The sequence below is a fragment of the Amblyraja radiata genome, chromosome 2, assembly GCF_010909765.2.
Source record: "Amblyraja radiata isolate CabotCenter1 chromosome 2, sAmbRad1.1.pri, whole genome shotgun sequence".
NCBI classification, from domain to species: Eukaryota; Metazoa; Chordata; class Chondrichthyes; order Rajiformes; family Rajidae; genus Amblyraja; species Amblyraja radiata.
In genome coordinates, this window is record NC_045957.1 from 133512844 (window position 1) to 133537380 (window position 24537).

Below are 24537 nucleotides of genomic sequence, written 5' to 3' on the forward strand. Positions count from 1 at the left end.
CGTAGTATAGCAGAGCAACGTACCCAGACTTTCAAACAAAAGTTTGGCGAGAAGAGTAAAATTCATGAAAGAATCTCTTTGAAGAATAACTTTTACAAGGATGATTGCTTAAAATCTAGACTTACTGAGCAGGAAGCAATTCTACCAGTAGAACATCTGACTTCTCTTTGCAATAAGGGAGGATTTATACTTTCGAAGTGGGACAGCGACAATTGTGAAGACATTCCACTAGATGACAGAGCCAATGAAACCAGAGAGTTGGACTTGGACAGACCCGATCTGCCAATGGAGAGAGCATTGGGAGTTACTAATGTGGTGCAACTGAAATACGTTGACTCAGAAGAAAATTCTGCGAATGAAATTTCCAGAGAACTGACAGTGAACCGTTTCTTAAACGAAAAGAAATGGATCAATGAATTAAAATCTCTCTGCAAGCCAGACAGAGAATGGCCAAAGCTTGAGCTGGGATCTGAAATCTCTGCTAAAGATTCAGACATTAAATCAAACTTAACGGTGAACATTATAGTTAAAGATCCTGTTATTCTTTTGAAGGATTTTCATATTTCAACATTGCTGTTACAACACATCAATGAGTTGATCGGAAATGGAGGAAGACGTTTCATGCTCTCAAAGCTTTGGACTATTATCTTTTGGACTACATACTGGGTACCATGCCTTATTTTAAGGGTGTGGTATGCACAATATGACTTTGAATTAAACCACTGTTGTAATAAGATTAATAACTAAGTTGTGCTTACTTCTAGAAGGCGAAAGTGAAGATGGAAGAGCCAGAAGAATTGTGATTGCAGATTTATAGTGCATGCTATTTTTTCCTCGTTAGTTTAGTGGTTTAGTATCCCCGCTTGTCACGCGGGAGACTGGGGTTTGATTTCCCGACGAGGAGCTACAGGGTTTTAGTCCCTAACCTTTTGATTTTGATGTATGTTAAGCCTTTATGGCCACTTTTTTGATGTGTATTAGTAATCGCCTCATTATGTATTCAGAACAATTAGGGGCCGGTATGTAGTGCCCCATTTGGCCTGTTTTGCATGTCATTGTGGATGGCATGTGCCTTTAAATTTTAGACTGCCCGTTATAATGTGGGTGGGATTTATGACGTGTCTTTGGGCGTGTTTGCAGCTTAACTGCTTGCGCAGAAGTTTAGTTTTTAGATTCGTTTTGGAGAGACGATGGAGAAGGTTAATCCTTTGACCTTGTCGAGCATGTCAAGGCATGTCATTGTTACGGAGACATGAGGAGCTTTCTAATATCTGAAGTAATGAGCTGGAGTTCGAAGAAGATTGCCGTAACAAGTCGGAAAAACCTTGGATGTATCTTACTGTTTTCTATCTACAATAAAGAAAATATTAATTAAAAGACTGTGCTGAAGCTTTATGAATGGAGAAGCTCTGAAGGTCTCTGAGGCAGCTTGCATGCGTACCGAAGATATTCCCCTTATCCATTCTCATCCAATTAGTGGCAAGGGTGCTAATTACCTGAAAGATATGAAAAATCTGCTGCTACACACAGTACTTTAGTGACAAAATTATAAATACCAAGGTAAATGTTCAAACAACAGGCATCATTTAAAACTTGCTCCTAAGGTTTACAGAAATCCCAATGACACCCATTAATATATTTTTTTATTTGAATCACCATAGGTTACATAATCTTACAAAAAGGTCCATTGGAGTAGATTGTATAAATATGTTATCAAAAATGATATCAGTAATTGGCAACGGTCATTTGCTAATCTGTATATTCATAATTAATTAAATAGGACAAGAGGAAGCACTCACGGATGCACTTTGTGATCACTATTGGCCAAATGTATTATCTAGGAACTTTGGAGAAAGATTTAAAGCAGCCGACAGGCAAACAAACATTAATTGGAATGAAGAAATTAGCAGCTTTAATTCTCATTTGAGGGGCTTCAGGCCAGCTAATGCACGGAGCAGTTAACTCCATCCTTTAACATTTATTCAGCAAGATTACTGATGGGTGACTGACCTATAAATGAATAGTTCTGACAAAATTTTCAATTGGACCAGATGCACAAATGAATTAAAACATACATTTTTTGGACATACACATACAAACATAAATTAAAACAACATAATCTGTATGTAAAATAAGTAGTATTTAGTTGTCAATCATATATATAAAGTGCATCTGCAAGATTTGGAGGGGGGGGGGGGGGTAAGAAGAGGGTATACGCTGGAGAGATTTTGGAGAGGATCTGAAAGACTTGTCAGTCTGGTACACAATAACCAAAATTGTCTGGCTGTATGGAAAATTGCTTTGAATAAATGTCAAGAAATAAGCCGACAAAGAATTAGTCTTTATAAATAATGGCTTTCAAAATAATCTAGATCATTTTGAATAAATCAGTTGAAAATTTAAATGATAAATGTAACAAAAGATAAATCTTACTATTACCAAAACAATAATTACTATTAGGTTTAGTATCAATTTTATATTCAAGTGTGTGCATTTTGCTCTCACTCCCACGTGCCATCTAGATTTACCCAATGGGTGTGCTACAAGCTGAAACCTGACACAGTAAGGTGTTGTGCATTATTCCTGGCTTCAAAATACGTAGTATCTGTTTCATCGTCTGGTTGTGGGACAAAGGGCATGGGACAATTCTGCAAATTGTCCCAGTCGATATTGTGGAAAAGTGAATGCTTCTTGAGGTCTGAAAGAAAATTAAAAACGTGTCACTCACTTATTTCATTGAGATGAAATTCCATTATATAGAACAGGAGTAAAAGAACAGGCCATGATTGGATGAGTGGCATGAGAATAGATTACCAACATGTAGAGCTGCAAAAACAAGCAACTCTCTTGATTAGCAAGCCATTCACCCAAAACCATTCCTTTTTTCCACCTATTGTGCAACTCAGCCACGGTGCATATCTTGTTCAAGATTATTACTGTTACTCATCTTGATTACTGGAAGGACACATGAACCAATGTGTGTGAACTCGCACAAGCCACTGGAGCCCTGGTTACACTCAGTGGGCTACGATGGCCAGGCCAAGTAGTTCATATGTCTCAGGCACTCTTCTTGAATTCTATTATGGGAAGTGCTCATTAATCAGGTATTATACATTTAAAAGGCATTATACAAGCTGTTTTGCAAAAAAAAGAGTAACATTTCCATTGACTGCAGACACTATGATCCTTCATTATTCAAAGTGAAGAAATAGCATTCAGGATGATATTGTGAACCTCATGCCTGTGCTTCAGGAGGAAGCAGAGCCTTGTGTAAGCAGCAGAAGAGCACACAGCTTCACAAACGGATCAGCCCGTTGGTCACAACAAACCCCAACTGTGGAAGGGTCAGCGTGTCCTGAATTAGCCACATCAAAACTGTAGTGGAAATCAGTCATCCTTGATCCAGAGGGGTCTGTCTAAGAACAAACCCTTAGCCCATGTCACTGAGGATGACAAAGACAGCAGATGCGTAATCATTCTTAACAGTATCACCCCTCACTCCATCCCAGAGAACAATCTGGTGAACCTCCATTACACCCTCTATCACAACTATCCTGACCTGAAAATATGAACACGCATTGGCATTTCTTTACTGTCACCAACCCCAAATCCTAGAAATCTTTACCCAACAACAGGAATAAAGCAGCTCAATATGGTTCCAGGACTGAAGTTTTCCAGGGATTCCCACATCCCCAAAATAATATAAATAGCAGTATTTTCAATTCTATCAGTAATAGGTTGGACAGAGCCCAGCATGGCCTTATGAACCCGAAATCAGGTTTGACAGATCTGTTAAAATTTGTAAGATTTCAAGGAGAATAGGCAAAGGGGAAATGAGGGACATACTCAAAAGGTCTTTGGATTGTTGCCAAAGCTCTCTTGGGAAGAGAATTCCAAAGATTAACCTGAAGATTCTTTTCATCTCAGTCCCGACTCCTTATTTGAGACCACCCCTGCCTGGGAAAACATATCCCTGGATCAATTTTGTTAAAGCCCATTGGAACCATACTTGGTTCTTGGTTTCTTGGTCCTCCAAAATATTCCAAATGGAATTTAAACTGGAGGTGGTGAAGGGAGGGCTTAAGCCAGAAAGGGTTATTGGGAAGAAAGAGCTACTTTAAATTTAGTTGCATCTGGTTGGGTAACTATAGTTGGGTGGAGATTATTCCATGCTTTAATTGTGCGGGGGTAGAACATGCTTGTTTTAAAGAGATCGTACAAACTCCATACAGACATCACACGTAGTCAGAATTGACTTAGAATGCAAGATTAGTCTGCTTAATCTTTCCTCGTAGCATAATCCCTAAAATCCATCCTAAGAATCAAATTGTTGAACCTTCATTAGACTTTCTGAATCACAAGTATATCTTTTCTCTGATAAATAGACCAAAGTCTGGGGATCTCACCTGGGCCCGATGTATTTACAATAGGATTTGTATACAAGTGTAAAGGCATCCTCTTCTAATTAAGCCACTTATTCTCTACCTGCAGTTTGACTTTCAGGTTGCATACAAGAACCAAGTTCTCTACATACCTTTCAATCTCACAATTAAAAAATCTTTAGGTTCTTTATGTTTCCTCCACCAAAGTGAATCAATTCACAAACGTTTTATTCTATCCACCTCGTCCATGCCCATTTTCTTAGCCCGCCTACAAGTCCTGAAGTCATTTTGTATCTTTCATGTAGCTCTCATTACAACCCAGTTAACTTGAATATATTTAGTTAGTTCTCAACAATATCATTGGTACACGAGCTGGGGCATAGCATCAATGCCTACAGTGTTCTGATAATCACGCCTCCCAAGCCAATACTGGCTCTTTTACTCCTGCACTCCATTTTATTTTCATTAATCAATCCCCAAAACTCAAATTTTGTTTAATAAACTTATGTGGCACAAATCTCTACCCAAATTTCAGCGAGTGTATTCAAGGCAAGTCAAAGTTTTGGACGTTAATTGAATCAAGTGCCTTGGTTTGGAACAGCAAAGTGTTGTCAGGATAAAAGATCAGCCACTGAATGGCTGTTTGGCTTAATTGTTCTATTTCTTATGTTCTTATAACCTTTTTACTGTGTCTAGAAATCTTATGTTCTTTGAGTTAAATAGCATAAGCATTACTCTTGCATTTCCTGAATTGGTGGATACAAGTTTGGATCTATATGATTTCTCAACTACTAAAAAGGACATGTACAATCATGTCTTGAAGACACAAGAGACTGCACATGCTGGAATCCTGAGAAACACACAAAGTGCTAGAGGAGGTAAGTGGGTCAAGCAACATCAGGACAGGGAATGGACATGCAACATTTTGAGCCGGGACCTTCAGACAAACTGAATGACCCCGATTTAAAACGTTGCCTGTCCATTGTTTGTCACTGTTCCTCCAAAAATTACAATCATGTCCAACTGACTTTGCTCTATATTCAGAAAAAAATACCAGATTAATAGAAAAACGTGCTTTTGGACTTTACACCCCCTCATTTTCATTATGCCCATTGAAACATACTGCAAATTTGATAGATTTTATACCATCGGCAAATAAATACACTTCTTCCCCTGGGCATTATATATAATATTCCTTCTCTCCAGAGATGCTGCCTGTCCCACTGAGTTACTCCAGTATTTTGTGTCTATTTAATGTTAAATACTGTTACCATCATTACATCTTTGGCTAGAAAAGCTGAGCAATTTTTCAAAAATATTTAGCACATCAGACTTCCAATTAATGCTCATTCTAACACTTAAGTTAAGTATTTTAACTTGTACAAATAATATTTCAAATTAAGTCAAGGTGCCCCATTTTGCTACAATAAACAATATAACAGCCTCTGTCCCAAATCAGACTTGACCTCTGCATATATTTGCCCTGCAAGTGTAAACCGAGATTACCTCAGGAAGATCCAAAGATATTTCCTCATTAACCAGTTAGGAGGATTCATATTGGAACAAAAGGGAAGATGGTGAAAATGGGTCAATTCAGGTTCAGAAAGCAATAAGAAGTGAAACACTAATTGGATTGAGTGAAATATGCAAATTAATTTTTTTGAATAGCCAATATTTGAAGAAATGAGGCTAAATACTTAATTTATTGTTTTGATAGAAGTTGATCCTGTAATGACAAGACAATTTGGTGCAATAAGATTGACTCAATAAAAAGGAAACTTAAAAAATAGAATTTTTTACTGAGTTTCAAGAGAGAGCTTGATAGGACTCTTAAAGATAGCGGAGTCAGGGGATATGGGGAAAAGGCAGGAACGGGGTACTGACTGTGGATGATCAGCCATGATCACATTCAATGGCGGTGCCAGCTCGAGGGCCGAATGGCCTACCCCTGCTCCTATTGTCTAGTGTCTATTGTCTAATTCAGAAATAGGGCATCATTGCAACTCAGTTGGGACTGAAAAATTCTAGAGGACCATGATTCTTTGGAATTCTCCACCTCAATGTGATAAGGCTGAATTATGTAAAAAATATAAGAAAATATGAATTGGTTCCTGGGCCAGCTTACATTTAATCTCAAATCAAGCTTTTCTCCAGTAGATTAATACAGAAAGGCAAGTCTAGGCTTGCCTCAGGTTGCTGTGTATTGAGATAATGATTGACTATAACATTTGTCTACCATTTGACGAAAGAGGAAGCCAGATTGATTTAACTAAGGGGTATTGACAAATGGCCGATGCCTTTGATATGTAAAGTCCTTGTACCATATGACAAGATGCCTTTGATGTGACGCATCCTGTAGTAACCTTTATTTTCTGTACCTCTGACCATGACTAATGTTTGCGGAATGTGCTAAGGTGACAAAAAACACTATATAATACGATGTGATTCTGTTGTTAAGGGAAGTGGAATGAGGACAGTGAAGTGTCTGTATTGCTCACTTGACCGTGGTTCCTGCCACTTCCATCGGCCTACCAAACGTATTTTGAGTTGTCTGTTTATTAAGAAGCGAACCCGTTTGATTGTTATAAAAGTAACTTTTTCATTGAATGGACAATAGATAGGGAGAGAAATTGAGTGGAGTTCAAGAATCAATCATAATCTGATAAATGGTGGAACAAGACTCCTCCTATTTCTTGTGTTTTAATGCTCAAGACAGTAAGTGGCAGTAGCCTCACTGCAACTAAACTTTGATACAAACCAATTTGATTCTTCAAAATATCCAGCATCTCATTTCTGATATTTCTTTAGCTGTGAAATAATGACAATACGACCAATGAAATCTCATCAATTGTTCCAGTTCCCTTAAATTCAAACCTTTTAATCCAGCTCTTTTGAAACATTCAATAGTCAATAGAATCTCAATTGCATTTTGGGAATCTTTGGACAATTGTTCTTCACCTCCTGGCCACGGGATATCTGTAGAAATAAGCCCATAATTAACAATATTTCATTAAAAAAATTTAAAATTATAAAAACTTTTCTAAGCACTTCATATGGTCAGTAAACAAAATTTGGCAAAACAAAAAGATACTTAAAACTAATCTCTTTTGACTTAAAGGATATCCTTCGAGGTGAAAGGAATGGTTAGAAAATTTGTCTTTCAAGAGGAAATGATGAAGTCGGGTTCATTAGGGAAATGGTTATTGGTGGTGGATGAACTGGTTCTGGAAGAGATTTCCAGAGCTTAGAACCATTGTAGCTGAAACATACACAATGATGGAACTATAAGAGGCTAAATTGTAGCAGCATAGGATATTGGATGATTGTAGATCTGGATGCATGATATTAAGGGGCAAAGGATTAGATGAAAAGAAGGATGAGAATAAACTTGAGTGGTGGTGGGACTGGAAGCCAATGCAGGTCAACAAGATGGGTAAACGGAACAGTGTGACATAGAATCGATATGGCAGAGTTTTGGATCACCTTATGTATGATCAAAATGTAATATTGAAAATTAGCTGGGAAAAGAGTGTGAAAAAGTAAAGATACAACAGAAGTGTCCTCTTGCTGTAAATAGCTGCTCTCCACCATCAGTACATTAAGGAAAATTCACTAGTCTGAAACATTAACCACGTTTTGCTCTCCTCAGTAAACATTTCGGAAATATTAAAATTTCAGGATTTCAACCTTCAAATATTTTGTCTTTACGGAATGGTTCAAGACTAACTCTAGATTTTAGTACACAATTGAAGTGGTATTTCGGTACTGAAAAAGTATTATCCTTCACTGTAAATGCTACCTTTTTTGCCTGCAATGGTGATGGAAGCAAAATATCCCATTTAAAAGAAAGAAATGTTGTTCCTTGTGAGCAATCTTTGCACGAAATGCTTAGTCTAAAGGTATACCTAATAATGAGCTTTCGGCCTCGGCTAATAAAATGCTAGGCTATAGACTCTCGTTAGATTTTTCAGGCTCCATAACAGTGAAGCGACACTGAATTTTCAAATTGCTGTGCCATCAGTGGCGAGCTTCAAGTAGCTCATTGCTTTGGATCACTTGAACATGTTATAGAGAATTTTGCCCGAACAGTCTGTGACCCATAGCGCTATGTTTAAAGCCCATAGCGCTGTGGCCAGTAGCGCTATATTTAGAACCCATAGAGCTGCAGCCGACAGGAGCTTTGTTTTAATCCCCACGTGCTAAGCTGACAGCGCTTTGTTTAAACCTCTGCGCGCCAAGTCTGTAGCGTGTGTGTATTGCTTTACGCACCAGTCTGCGGCCTAGCGCTTTGTTTCAAATGGGGGGGGGGGGGGCTTGCTCGGATGCAGTCCCCTGTCATTGATTGCAGTTTGAATTGGCCAGGACTTACCAGCAGTTAGTTCATGTACGAGGAGGGTTCGTCGACGGGCTGAGTGGCAATCAGCACGGCAGACGGAGGCAGAGAGAGAGGGAGATGTGCTGCTGTAAAACGGACCTCGCGCATCCCGAGACAAGTATTGTTTTTGTTCTCTCTTGCCAATAAATCTGATTTGTAACTAAACAGAGGAGTGTGCCTTTTTTCTGTTCTACTCGTCTTCCCTTGTAACAATACATTACATCATAAGAACATTACATTATTAGGATTCTATTACTTGGAGCGCAGGAGGATGGGTGATTTTACAGAGGTGGATAAAATTGTGAGAGGAATAGATCAGGTAAACGCACAGAGTAGGGGAATATAGAACCAGAGGACATAGGTTTAAGGTGAAGGGGAAAAGATTTAATAAGTATCTGAGAGGTAACTTTTTCCACGCAGAGGATGGTGGGTGTATGGAACGAGCTGCTGGAGGAGGTAGTTGAACCAGGTCCTATCACAACATATAAGAAACATTTCGACATGTACATGGATAGGACATGTTTAGAGGGATATTGGTAAAACGCAGGTAGGTGGGACTAGTGTAGATGAGGCAAGTTGGGCCGAAGGTCCAGTTTCCATTTTGTAAGACGATCTATACATAACTAAAACGCTGATCCTGTGCTCTTTCAGTTTGCGTGGTCTTTCTAATTGCGCAAAAACGGTACGCGATAGCGCTACGATTTTTCGCCACCTCACCATTCCCCTGTGCTGCAAGTTTTGTTCCGTTCGATGGTATACTTTAAAAGTTATTAAGGTTTAAAAATCTTTAAAACCGCGCATCCACAGATTGGTCTCCTCTTCTGTCAGTCTGCGCTGTGGAGATTGGTCTCCACTCCTGTCAGTCAACACCGCAGCCGAGACAGCGATGCCCCTTCATGCACTATGGCCTCTCCCACCTCACTCAAACTCCTCTCTCCCCTCCTCACAGTAACTTGTCTACCGTCTCCCCCATGACAGGCGGCGGCCGTGGGGGGTTCAGTGGAGACCCTGGTCCTGTCTCTCTCTCACTCACCCCTCTCCCCCGCTCACCCTCTGCGGCAATGGCGGTCCCGTCTACCCGTCCCCCCGGGTGAATGGCTGCGACTGTCCATCTCCTCTGCTGCGGTAACTCACCCTCACGGAGATCTCCTCCACCAGCTCGCCGAAACCCGTGGTGCCCACCATGACGAACACCAACTCCATTCCCCCCCCCCCCCCCCCCCCCCGTGGCCGGGTGGCAGCAGCGGCCGGTCGGGGACGGGCCGAGCGGCGGCTGAGCCGGATTGGGCAGAGGGAGGGAGGGTTGCAGGGTGGCCCAACAGTTTGCGCTGAGTTTGAGTAACTCACGCACACACGATGCAAACTGCTGCAATCGTCAAGTCAACGGGATCTAAACTGCAGCTAACAATGAATTACCTGTGAAGGAAGGAACTGCAGATGCTGCTTTTTATGGAGGGAGGGAGGGAGTGACAGATGGTAGGGAAAAGGGAGGGAGAGGCGGGGATGGTATTGGTGGAGGAGAGGAGGAGAGGGGAAAGATCTTGGGGAGGAGAGGGGACAGATCCTGGGGAGGTGGAAGGAAGAGTGGGGGATTGAGAGAGAGGAGAGGGTATGGAGGGAGAGGAGGGGGTAGGGAGGGAGAGGGTAGGGAGGGAGAGGGTAGGAAGGGAGAGGGTAGGAAGGGAGAGGGTAGGAAGGGAGAGGGTAGGAAGGGAGGTGAGGATGGAGAGTGAGGGAGGAGGGAGAATAGAGGGAGCAGAGAGGGGGAGTGGGGAATAGAGGGCGGGGAGGGCAGTGGGGGAGGTCAGGATGGATAGTGGGGGGGGGATAGGGAAGGTAAGGAGTGGGGGGGGAGAAATAGAGGGATAGGAGGGGGTAGGGAGGTAGATGAATTATGGAGTGAGAGAGGGACTAAGGGTATGGGGAAAGGAGATAGAGGAGAGGTGAAGGAGGGATTGGGGAGGGAAGGAGGGGAGGGGAAAAGAAGAGGGAGAATGAAGAGGAGGGGAGGGAATGCTGGGGGTGAGGGGAAATGAGCCGTGCCTACGCTGTTAGGGGCTATGGCTGAGTGGTGGAATATTGCATTGGGGGAACGGGCGAGTGGTGGAATATTGCATTGAGGGAGCAGATCCAACAGGTCTGCACTTCGTCTAATCTAACTATCTATCTATCTTCTATCCTATTACTAAAATTCTCATCTTGACCACTTCCGGTCTGCATTGTGTTTAAAGTTGCGCAAAAACGATCCCCCATAGCGCTACGATGTTTCGCCACCTCACTCGCCATTCTCCTCTGCTGCAAGTCAAGTAGGTTTTGTTCCGATTGGTGAAATAGTACAAAAGTTATGAAGGGTTAAAAATCGAAAAAACGCCCCTTCCGGAACCCGCTATCAATAACGCAGCGAGGAGAATAAAAAGCTGAAGAGGTGGAGTGTGTTGAGCAGCTCGCGGAGACTGTGCAGCTCGCGGAGAGTGTGCAGCCCATGGACTGCTTCTGCGGTGACCAGCCGGAAGCTGTTGAGTTGACCCAGAAGCCTCTGAGTTAAGAGTGGGACCGGGATCAGAATCTGCTGCAAGAGGCCGAAATCTGAAGTTGTGGGGTGAGCGGAGTGCGAGCTGCGTCTGCTACGACCACCCCCCTTTTCCCACGCCCCCTTCCCCACACCCCACACCCCACACCTCCCTCTCCTACTCGCCCTCCCCTGAGTGGTGGAATATTGCTTTGGGAGAATGGGTTGCGTTGAGGGGACCAGGCCTCCCGTGTGACTGGGACCCAACTATGTGAGAATTTTACACACTCTTTGCATAAATGTATATACATACTGTATTGCATAAATATTATGTGACGATATTACATATTGTTTGCTTCTTTACCTTTATTTGAAGATGAGCAAAATGCACCAAAAAAGGATTTACCTCTGTTCAAGATATTCTGAAAGACTTGTTGAGGTGTTTCATCATTGAAGGGAGGAATGCCCGTAAGAAACTCAAACAAACAGACTCCAAGAGCCCACCAATCCACTGCTGGACCTAGGTCATCAAAGAAGAAAGATTATATCCAAATAAACACAAATGGTAGAAGTCAAAATATTGCATTTGGTGAAAATCTGAAACATGGTGACAAAAATAAACTTAAAATCCTCTCCACAGTTACTCTATCAAGACACCTCAGTCTGAAGGATGGTCTCGACCCAAAACATCACCCATTCCTACTCTCCAGAGATGCTGCCTGGCCCGCCGGGTTACTCCAACTTTGTGTCTATCTTCGGTTTAAACCACCTGGAGGCTGCGTACTCTCCCCTCTCCTCTCCTCACTCTACACCAACGGCTGCATCTCCACAGACACCTGTGTCAAGCTTCTCAAGTTTGCGGACGACACAACCCTGATTGGACTTATCCAGGATGGGGAGGAATCTGCGTACAGAGGAAGTGTCACAGCTGGCGTCCTGGTGCCGTAGCAACAACCTAGAGCTCAATGCTCTTAAGACAGTGGAATTGACTGTAGATTTTACTGTAGACCGGAGAGCCCCCCCTCCCCTCACCATCAACACACCACAGTCACATCTGTGGAGTCTTTTAAGTTCCTGGGAACCATCATCTCCAAGGACCTTAAGTGGGGGGCTACCATCGACTCCAGTCAAAAAGGTACAACATAGGATGTACTTCCCACGGCAGCTGAGGAAGCACAATCAGCCACAGGCAATGATGGTCCAAATCTACACGGCCATCGTAGAGTCTGTTCTCACCTTCTCCATCATGGTCTGGTTTGGCTCAGCCACCAAGCACAACACCTGGAGGCTGCAGCGAATCGTCCGATCAGCAGAGAAGGTTATTGGCTGCAACCTTCCCTCCATTGATGAACTGTACACTGCAAGGGCCAGGAAGCAATCGGGCAAGATCATCTCTGACCCCTCTCACCCTGGCCACAAACTCTTTGAATCACTTCCCTCTGGAAGGCCACTCCGGATTGTCAAAGCTGTCACAGCCAGACAGTTTTTATCCACGAGTATTTGCTCTACTCAACAGCCAAAAATCTGTAGCCTCCCTTTGATCTGGTATTTTGTTGGTTCACATGCTTGATCAATGGTGTTTTATCATTAATGTTTTATTATTATTAATGTTTAGTGTTTTCTGAGTCATTCGTAACTGTCACTGTATATCATGTTGTTACTTGTGGGCAGAGCACCAAGGCAAATTCCTTGTATGTGAATACTTGGCCAATAAACTTACTTACTTATCTGCAGTTCCTTCTTAAACACCTCAGGTTCTTCTGTTTCAATCAAGACTCCTCTTACCTTCTAAGATACACCTAATATTGGTGTCCATGTGTATGATGGAAATGGAGGAACAATGCAAAAGTGCAGAGCCTTGATATACGAAGTATTCAAGTACATCTCTTGGGAAAAATATTTTTAAATGTCAGCTCTTTACAAGTGCTGTAAAGAGCAAATTACTCTAGAGCAGAATAAAGAATGTAAATGTAGGAGCCATTACGCTTTAGTCAGTATTATTATCATGTCTGTTTTTTTAGTTTAAATTTTTATCTGCCTGTACTTTTGTAGGTGGGATTTGATACCTAGTAGGGGCGTGTTCTTTTGTTAGAGGAGCCTGGCGCAGACTCTCAGATTAGAAGTTTCAGTTTTGTGTCAGAGAATGAGAGGAAATAGTTGTTTACCATGATCTGGATGTAGTACGCTGAAAAGCTCTAGGTAGAGCATCACTCAGCACTGGAAAATTTTACAAGCCAATTAACCTACAAACCTGTACGTCTTTGGAGTGTGGGAGGAAACCGAAGATCTCAGAGAAATCCAAAGAAGATCACGGGGAGAACGTACAATCTCCATACAGGCAGCACCCGTAGCCGGGATCGAACCGGGGTCTCTGGCGCTGCATTTTGCTGTAAGGCAGCAACACTACCGCTGCACCACCGTGACTGCGACACAAACGTTACAAGTCAAGAGAGTTTATTGTTATGTGTCCCAGATAGGACAATGAAATTCTTGCTAGCTACAGCACAACAGAGAATTGTAAGCATAAATACAGAACAGTTTGGTGTGTCTATATAGCATAGACCGTATATACACACACACACACACATAAATAAACAGATAAAGTGCAATAGGCTGTTATAGTTCAGAGTTTGTTTGATGGTGAGTTTAATAGCCTGATGGCTGTGGGGAAGTTGTTCCTGAACTTGGATGTACCAGATTTCAGGCTCCAGTACCTTCTTACCTGATGGCAGCAGAGAGACGAGTGTGTAGCCAGGATGGTATGGATCCTTGAAGATGTTGGCAGCCTTTTTGAGGCAGCAACTGCGATAGACCACTTCGATGGTGGGGAGATCAGAGCTGGACTGGGCAGTGGTCACAACTTTCTGCATTCTTTTCCGCTCCTGGATGCTCAAGTTACCGAACCAAGCCAAAATGCAACCAGTCAGTATGCTCTCTACTGTGCACCTATAGAAGTTCGAGAGAGTCCTCTTTGGCATACCGAATCTCCGTAATCTTCTCAGGAAGTTGAGGCGCTGATGTGCTTTCTTTATGATTGCATCAGTGTGCTGGGACCAAGAAAGATCTTCGGAAATATGCACGCCCAGGAATTTGAAGTACTTGACCCTTTCCACCATCATTCCGTTGATATAGACGGGATTGTGGGTCCCTATCCTACCCCTTCCAAAGTCCACAATCAGTTCCTTGGTTTTGCTGGTGTTGAGAGCCAGGTTATTGTGCTGGCACCATTTGGTCAGTCAGTCGATCTCACTTCTATACTCTGACTCGTCACCATCAGTGATACGTCCCACAACAGTGGTGTAGTTGGCGAACTTGATGATGGAGTTTGCACTAAGTCCAGCTACACAGTCATGAGTATTGAGTGAGTACAGCAGGGATCTGAGCAGGCAGCCTCGAGGAGCTCTCGTGCTGATTGTTATCAAGGATGACACATTTCCACCAAAACGGACAGACTGTGGTCTGTGGATAAGGAAGTCGAGGGTCCAATTACACAGGGATGCGCAGGGACCCAGATCTGATAGCTTGGCAACCAGCTTGGAGGGGATGATGGTGTTAAACGCCGAGCTGTAGTCAATGAATAACAGCCTGACATATGAGTTTCTGTTGTCCAAGTGGTCCAGAGCGGAGTGGAGAGCCAGTGAGATCGCATACACCGTTGATCTGTTGTGGCGGTAAGCGAACTGCAGTGGGTCGAGGTTCTTGTCGAGGTAGGAGTTGATATGCGCCATAATCAACCTCTCAAAGCACTTCACCACCACAGACATTAGTGCCACTGGTCGATAGTCATTGAGGCACATCACCTTGCTCTTCTTGGGCACCTGTATTATTGATGCCCTTTTAAAACAGGTGGGAACCTCAGACGTGAGATGACATAAGAAGTTTTTACGTGATTTATATGATGTGAATGGAACAGTGATTAAGAACGGAAAGTTATGAGTTATTTCTTTGTTTTGTATTACTTCAATAAAAAAGCAATTAATCAAGAAACCATGTCTGGAAGATTAATCTTTGCTGTCTTATGTGTAGGTATGTTACAAAACTTACCTTCAGCGGCACTGGATAATTTAATTGCTAGAGTGAATTAAAAATCATCTTCTAAAGCTGTGAACGCCAACAATGGGACGGATCTCACGTACAGGACAAAGCAAGGTACGCCGTTTATTTTTACATAAAAATGTGCTTAAGATGCCTTTAATCAAAATTTCACATTGCGAGAAGGTGACTTGGGCCCCATCCGAACCGGCAGTATTTTTCCTGCCGACATGGGGTTCAAATTCACTGCAACCGCAACGTTCCAAACGATCGCGTTCCACAAAATCCCACTCGCAAGATGATTTAAATGGCCGTTAATTTACATGTATTAAACACTAAATTCCTTCCATTTGGCCTATAAATTCATGACAATAAGATTTAAAAATCATGTTATATTGTGAATTCTTGTGTGAATGTTATTTGGACACTTTAAAAATGTTAACCTTTTCTTAAGAAATGGATAGATGTTTAGATCTAGTAATTGAATTTTATAATTAGCTACAATTAGATAACTAACTATTTATATGCTTTAATTTCAGGTCAACCAAGTAAGATTGTTTCATATTTGTTTCAGAATCCTTCAATCTATAATAACTGAAAATTTCATTCAGTCTCTAAATTTTTAAGAAAGTTATGGGCTTTTGACTGTCCTTTATCACAGCTTTTGAGTTAAGTCAATGGAAAAGCAATAGGGAACAAGATACTAATTTCCGAGTATGAAAATGGCCATAACTTTTTTAATACTGAAGATATGAAAGGGAATTAGGTGTCAAATTAAACTTCTTTTTATGCTTTATCTGATGGGATAAATTGCAGACTTGATTTTTAAAATCCCCAAATTTTGTAACATTGCTATTATGTGTGTCGTGAGTGCTTTAGGCTATACCTTCAAATCATCTCATATAATTAATGGCCATTGAAGTTGGACTTTGAGAAGGTTGTAAAAACTGCCATTATAATAAGCATAAAACTGTTACTACCAGGAAGAGTAGTAGCCAAAGTTAATTCAACAGTGGACTGAAGAAGCTGTACCTCTGCCAGAGATTACAGCCTGAATCTTGGGAGGAAGAACTGACACAGTTGACTCCTGGATCATTAGAGGAAGAGAAGACTTCATTGACCGAGAGAGCCGTGAGTAACCATATAACCATATAACAATTACAGCACGGAAACAGGCCATCTCGGCCCTACAAGTCCGTGCCGAACAATTATTTTCCCTTAGTCCCACCTTCCTGCACTCATACCATAACCCTCCATTCCCTTCTCATCCATATACCTATCCAATTTATTTTTAAATGATACCATCGAACCTGCCTCCACCACTTCCACTGGAAGCTCATTCCACACCGCTACCACTCTCTGAGTAAAGAAGTTCCCCCTCATGTTACCCCTAAACTTCTGTCCCTTAATTCTGAAGTCATGTCCTCTTGTTTGAATCTTCCCTATTCTCAAAGGGAAAAGCTTGTCCACATCAACTCTGTCTATCCCTCTCATCATTTTAAAGACCTCTATCAAGTCCCCCCTTAACCTTCTGCGCTCCAGAGAATAAAGACCTAACTTATTCAACCTTTCTCTGTAACTTAGTTGTTGAAACCCAGGCAACATTCTAGTAAATCTCCTCTGTACTCTCTCTATTTTGTTGACATCCTTCCTATAATTGGGCGACCAAAATTGTACACCATACTCCTGATTTGGTCTCACCAATGCCTTGTACAATTTTAACATTACATCCCAGCTTCTATACTCAATGCTTTGATTTATAAAGGCTAGCATACCAAAAGCTTTCTTTACCACCCTATCTATATGAGATTCCACCTTCAAGGAACTATGCACGGTTATTCCCAGATCCCTCTGTTCAACTGTATTCTTCAATTCCCTACCATTTACCATGTACGTCCTATTTTGATTTGTCCTGCCAAGGTGTAGCACCTCACATTTATCAGCATTAAACTCCATCTGCCATCTTTCAGCCCATTCTTCCAAATGGCCTAAATCACTCTGTAGACTTTGGAAATCCTCTTCATTACCCACAACACCCCCTATCTTGGTATCATCTGCATACTTACTAATCCAATTTACCACACCTTCATCCAGATCATTGATGTACATGACAAACAACAAAGGACCCAACACAGATCCCTGAGGCACCCCACTAGTCACCTGCCTCCAACCCGACAAACAGCCATCCACCATTACCCTCTGGCGTCTCCCATTCAGCCACTGTTGAATCCATCTTGCTACTCCTGCATTTATACCCAACAGTTGAACCTTCTTAAACAACCTTCCATTAGGAACCTTGTCAAAGGCCTTACTAAAGTCCATATGAACAACATCCACTGCTTTACCCTCGTCAATTTCCCTAGTAACCTCTTCAAAAAATTCAAGATTAGTCAAACATGACCTTCCAGGCACAAATCCATGTTGACTGTTCCTAATCAGACCCTGTTTATCCAGATGCTTATATATATTATCTCTAAGTATCTTTTCCATTAATTTGCCCACCACTGAAGTCAAACAGGTCTATAATTGTTAGGTTTACTCTTAGAACCCTTTTTAAACAATGGAACAACATGCGCAGTACGCCAATCCTCGGGGACTATTCCCGTTTCTAATGACATTTGAAATATTTCTGTCATAGCCCCGGCTATTTCTACACTAACTTCCCTCAATGTCCTAGGGAATATCCTGTCAGGACCTGGAGACTTATCCACTTTTATATTTTTCAAAAGTGTCAGTACTTCTTTTACTTTGAAACTCATAGTATCCATAACTACTCTACTAGTTTCCCTTACCTCACATAATTCAATATCCTTCTCCTTGGTGAATACCGAAGAAAATAAATTGTTCAATATCTCCCCCATCTCTTTTGGCTCTGCAGATAGCTGTCCACTCTGTCTCTCCAATGGACCAATTATATCCCTCGTTATCCTTTTGCTATTAATATAGCTGTAGAAACCCTTTGGATTTACTTTCACCTTACTTGCCAAAGCAACCTCATATCTTCTTTTAGCTTTTCTAATTTCTTTCTTAAGATTCTTTTTACATTCCTTATACTCCTCAAGCACCTCATTTACTTCATGCTGCCTATAATTATTGTAGATCTCCCTCTTTTTCCAAACAAGATGTCCAATTTCCCTTGAAAACCAGGGCTCTTTCCAATTTTTACTGTTTCCTTTCAACCCAACAGAGACATAAAGATTCTGTACTCTTAAAATTTCCCCTTTAAATGTCCTCCATTTCTCTTCTACATCCTTCCCATAAAACAAAATGTCCCAGTTCACTCCTTTTAAATCATATCGCTTATCATCAAAGTTAGCCTTTCTCCAATCAAAAATCTCAACCCTAGGCCCAGTTCTGACCCTCTCCATAATTATATTGAAACTAATGTGATCACTGGACCCGAAGTGCTCCCCAACGCATACCTCCGCCACCTGTCCCATCTCATTTCCTAACAGGAAGTCCAGCACTGCCCCTCCTCTAGTAGGTACCTCTATGTATTGCTGTAAAAAACTATCCTGCACACATTTTACAAACTCCAAACCATCCAGCCCATTTACAGAATGTGTTTCCCAGTCTATGCGTGGAAAGTTGAAATCTCCCACAATCACTACCTTGTGCTTACTACTAATATCTGCTATCTCCTTACATATTTGCTCTTCCAATTCTCGATCCCCATTTGGCGGTCTATAATACACCCCTATAAGTGTTGCTACACCTTTCCCACTTCTCAGTTCCACCCAAATAACCTCCCTAGATGAGCCCTCCAATCTATCCTGCCAGTAGATCGATTGCTTGCCGTATTTAAAAACTGCCAGAAGTTAAAGTTTAAAAGCCTGTGGGATATTTTTTCTAGTCAGAAGGAATGCAGCTTAAAGCTTGTTTATTTTTATTTGAAGATTAGTCAGCTAGCGTAGAGCGAACGGCCTTGAAATTAATTGGAAGTTTGGGATTTCTACGATAAGGCGAGCTTAGATAGTGAATATTTACAAGATTCTGGCTAAGAAAACCTTTGAAATAATGATTGTTTTGAAGAAGCAGTACAGGCTGTTTTTTAAACTTGTATAACGATCTGGCAGTGATGTCTAGAAAACACCAACCCACGGACAGGTGAATACGAAGAGATGCCACAAGAGGGAGCTGTGGAGCCAGAAGAGAGAAGATTATGGAAAGAGAGAAACCAAGCGCACTGAAAAACAAAGAGTAGCCTACCTGGAAAGAAACAAATTATGGAAGCAGATAGCCACGAAAATTGAAATCCAGAAGAAACTAATGGAATCAGATGAGAACGCGGAGATGGTGCAATCTAATCTGGAGCAAGTATTCAGCCTCAGCCACGAGGTTGGAGAAAAGCAAAACTCATTGCTGGGTTTACAACTGCCTGAGGGAGAACTCGAAAGGCACACCCAGTGGTTCCAAGAAAGAGTGGAATTTTTTGATGATTTTGTAGAGTATGTGAAGAAGTGGTTACTTGAAATCTTTCGCAACCTACAGTCGGATGTTCTATGCAACAAGTGCTATGAAACAAGGAGAAGAAATTGGACCACAGGATAGTATTTCAAACGTCTCAACATGAAGATCTGGACGAAAATCTGGTTCTGTAGCCAGTTCAACGACATGGGTGTCTGCTCAAATGGAAGCCGAAGCTGATTAGCTGCTCTCTCGCTAGAAGCTGCCACATTGGAGAAAAAATATGAGATTGAGGAACAAGAAGAACAGCTGAAAAGGCAAGAAGAACAGCTAAAGAGAAAGGCTGAGGAACGAAGTGAATAGTTAGAGAGAGGCTGAGGCATGAAAGAGGCAGTTGAGGAAGGAGAAGGAACGACTGGAAATAGCCACGAGGCTGGCAGTTGCCAGAGCAAGGAGGGAGATATTGGAAGGCCAAACAAGATGCGACACGAGAATATCTCAGAAGGAGAGTTCCTTAATCCAAGAAGGAGCTGCTAAACTGGGAGTAACAGCTAAATCGAACCCATAGCCAAAGCCAGTTTGGTCTCGCGACTCAGAGCTAACATTGAGTGGGTGGGCGGTCGGCAAAACTTCATTTCAGCAACAAGGAGCTAGAACGAAGCAAACAACTTTTGGGCTGTCTGTTAAAGCTCGTAATAAGCCAGCGATCCAGCATCCTTCTCAGAGGCCCAATACACAGGCTTTTACAAGCCAAGATTTTCAGAGGCCTGTTCATCATCCATCTGCGCCTAGCCAGGGATCTCAAAGTGAATTCTATGAATTAGTGAGGAATTAAATGAGAATCAGCGAGCTCCTAGCTCAACACATTCTCTCTTCCACCTTACACCCAATGGAAATTCCCCAAGTATGATGGTGATCCTTTGCAATATGAAACCTTCATAATAGCATTTCATAAAGGAGTGGAAATAAACTACTAATGAAAGAGATCGCTTACGATTTCTGGAGCACTACACAAGCGGATATGCAAAGCAGCTTGTAATAAGTTGTCCAAATTTACCTGCAGAGGAGGTCTATCAAATGGCAAGAAAATTGCTTTAAGAACATTTCGGTGACGAACAGAAGATTGCTAATGCATACATGAAGGCCTATGTTTGGACAGCTATCAAGGCAAAAGATGTGAAGGCATTGCATGAGTTCGCGATATTTATTGGAGGTTGTTGTAGCTTGATGAGAAATCTCGACCACATGGAAGAAATGAATGTTGTTAGTGATATGAGAATTATCATTCTAAAATTGGTCTAAAAGCTTAGAGATAAGTGGAGGGATAGAGCAAGTCTGATATTGGAAGTAGAGTAATGAGAAGCCATGATCTGGTGAGTTTCATGGAAAGGGAAGTATGGTTAATGTCAAATCTGCACCATGGGAATATTCAAGATTCTAAAACAGCAACTGTTAAAGGTTCTACCTTTACTAAAACACAAGGAAGATCAGGACCTTAGGAAAGCAGTTTTGCTAACGCTATAATACCTGTAGAAACGACAGGAGGAATGAATGGAGATGCATCTACTATTGAGCAAATCTGTTTGTCATGTGATGAGGTTGGTCACACCATAAGGGTGTCGAAAATTCAAGAAGAAGGAATATAAAGAAAAAGGTACACAAAAATGCTGGAGAAACTCAGCGGGTGCAGCAGCATCTATGGAGCGAAGGAAATAGGCAACGTTTCGGGCCGAAACCCTTCTTCAGACATATAAAGAAAAGATGGACTTCTTAAAGGAGAAGGGAATCTGCTTTGGATGTTTGAAGAAAGGACACGTGGTTACAGACTGCAAGAGTCGTATAACTTGTAGTAAATGCAATCAAGATCATCCTGAATTATTTCACACTGAACAGAAGAATACGGAAAAGAAGCCGGAGCAAATAGAACAGAAGGAGAAGCCAGCTACTAGTGATGCTGTTACCTCACCTCAAATAAATGCACATATTGGGGCCGGGGTAGAAACCTGTATTTTCTCCATTTTACCAGTAAAGGTAAGGAACGGCCAGGGGAATACAGTGTTGCAAACATATGTATTTTTGGATCATGGGAGGTCGGCTACCTTTTGCGCAGTAAGCTTGATGAGAAGGCTGGACATTACAGGAGAAAGGACTAAGATTTTCTTGAGTACCATGAATGAGGAGAAATGTTGCAATAGTCATCATATTACTGGTATGGAAATATCTAGTCTGGATGAAGACAATTTTATATAAATCTGTTTCTCATCTAAATATACCTAAGCAAGAAGACTTGAAACAATGGCCTTAGTTGGTCAATTCTGGTATCGACCTACTAATCGGAACAAATGATTCGAAGGCATTGGAACCTAAAGAGTTTGTCAGCAGTCAAGGGGACAGACCATTTGCTGTAAGAACCCTATTCGGATGGGTTATCTATGGCTCTTTGAGAAGGAACAACAGAAGCAGGAACCAGAATAACCACCCTGCTGCTGCTGTCAATCAAAGATCTACTGTTAAATTAGAGGAGCTATTGATCAAGCAATACAATCATGACTTCAGTGAAAGTACCAGTAAGGAATCAGAAGAAATGTCCAGAGAAGAGTTAAAGTTCCTGGATATTATGTAAAGATGATAGACAGACACTATTGTCTAGACTTGCTTTTTAAACAGGAAAGTGTTAGTCTGCTGAATAATTGTCGCATTGCAGAACAGTGCACCCAGAATCTGAAAAGCAAATTTGGCAAGAATACAAAATTTCAAGATGAATATACATCTTTCCTAAAGAAAATGATTGACAATGATGTCGAAATGGTACCAACAGACCAGTTGAATCAAAGTGATGGAGAGATTTGGTATATTGCACACCATGGGGTGTATCACTCAAAGAAAGGGACCTTGAGACCTTTGACTGTGCTGCAGCCTTCAAAAGAACATCACTTAACTGTCAACTACTGCAAGGTCCAGACCAGGGGTGGGGAACCTACGGCCTTAAGGCTGCATGCGGCCTTCTAGGCCATTACGTGCGGCCTTTTGAATGAATCCAAATTTTGCAGAACAAACCCTTTTATTTTTATTAATATGTTTTTGTTCGTCTTTTATTATGTTTATTTTAATCTTAAAATGAACGTATTTAAAATACCAAAGAGAAAAAGAAGATTCAACGAAATTAGCATTTTTGGTAGATCTTTTTTGGAAATGGTAGACAAGAATATTTGCCTCTAATCCAACAACGACAACGATGGTCAAGGGTTAGAAGAAATTTTATTCCAGGTGATAGCGTTTTGGTGGTTGATTCTACTGCACCACGAGGTTCTTGGTTGATGGGAAAGATACTGGAGATCCTGCCAGACGTTAAGGGTTTGGTGCGTACAGTACGACTTCAGTAAGACCAATAACCAAGATATGTCTGCTTCTAGAAGGTGAAGGTGAAGATGGAAGAATCGCTAAAGAAGTCTGAATGCTAATGTATAATGCTTATTACTTTTGATTTTTGAGATATGACAAGCTTTTATAGCTCCTTTTTTAATGTTTATTGGTAATTGCCTCATTATACACGCAGAACAATTAGGGGCCGGTATGTACGAGCCATTAAGCTTAAGTCAGTATTATTATCATAGACAATAGGTGCAGGAGTAGACCATTCGGCCCTTCGAGCCAGCACTGCCATTTAATGTGATAATGGCTGATCATCCCCCAATCAGTACCCCGTTCCTGCCTTCTCCCCATATCCCCTGACTCTGCTATCTTTAAGAGCCCCATCTTGCTCTCTCTTGAAAGTATCCAGAGAACTGAGGCAGAGAATTCCACAAACTCACAACTCTCCGTGAGAAAAAGTGTTTCCTCGTCACCGTTCTAAATGGCTTACCCCTTATTCTTAAACTGTGGCCCCTGGTTCTGGACTCACCCAACATCAGGAACATATTTCCTGCCTCAAGCATGTACAAACCCTTAATAATCTTATGCGTTTCAATAAGATTCCCTCTCATCCTTCTAAACTCCAGAGTATACAAGCCCAGCCACTCCATTCTCTCGGCATATGACAGTTCTGCCATCCCGGGAATTAACCTTGTAAACCTACGCTGCACTCACTCAATAGCAAGAATGTCCTTCCTCAAATTAGGGAATCATGTCTGATATTTTTAGTTTTAGTTTTTATCTGCCTGTACTTTTGTAGGTGGGATTTGATACTGGTGTGTTCTTTTGTTAGAGGAGTCTGGTGCAGGCTCTCAGATTAGAAATTTCAGTTTGGTGTCAGAGAACGAGGGGAAATAGTTTTTTACCATGATCACGACACGCACGTTACGAGACAACATATCTTTATAAGAAGAAGTTTTTATGTGATTTATATGATGTGAATGGAACAGCGATTAAGAACAGAAAGTTATGCTGTTTCTTTGTTTTGTATTACTTCAATAAAACAATTAATCAAGAAACAAAGTCTGGAAGATTCATCTTTGCTGTCATATGTGTCTTGTGTGCGTTAGGCTATACCTTCAAATCGTCTCAGATAATTAATAGCCATCGAAGTTGGACTTCGAGAACGTTGTAAAAACTGCCATTATAGTAGAATTAAATGTTAAATGCTTAAAATATGAAATACATTTTGCAAGCCGGCTATAATACCATCACTAATAAAGTTCTGAAAAGAGCTGATAACTGTGACATTGTTAATTTTAATGGTTCAGATTTATTGCAGCAAAACTGAAACAACAGTACATTGCCTCAAAATGGTCTAGCGAGCAAAGTACTGCAGCCAACAGTAATGTCCTTCACATTCTCAATTAGCTAAATTACTTTTAGGCCCATAAACTCTTCCTTGAAAATATCATTCCTTT

The 24537-nt window shown here is 41.4% G+C and overlaps 1 protein-coding gene across 2 annotated transcripts in view; it reads right to left on the reverse strand.

The window, feature by feature from the left end:
- Nucleotides 1-1625: 1625 nt before the first annotated feature.
- mastl (microtubule associated serine/threonine kinase like) overlaps nucleotides 1626-24537 on the reverse strand; it is a 51313-nt gene continuing 28401 nt past the window's right edge. The window contains exons 11-13 of one of the 2 annotated variants that reach the window (XM_033016102.1): nucleotides 11673-11786; nucleotides 7257-7358; nucleotides 1626-2698 (exon numbers count right to left, since the gene is read on the reverse strand). In XM_033016102.1, coding sequence (XP_032871993.1) covers nucleotides 2541-2698; nucleotides 7257-7358; nucleotides 11673-11786 — 374 coding nt within the window. In that variant the 3' untranslated portion in view covers nucleotides 1626-2540. The remainder of the gene's footprint in view (nucleotides 2699-7256; nucleotides 7359-11672; nucleotides 11787-24537) is intronic. The other variant, XM_033016107.1, reaches the window with a different exon arrangement.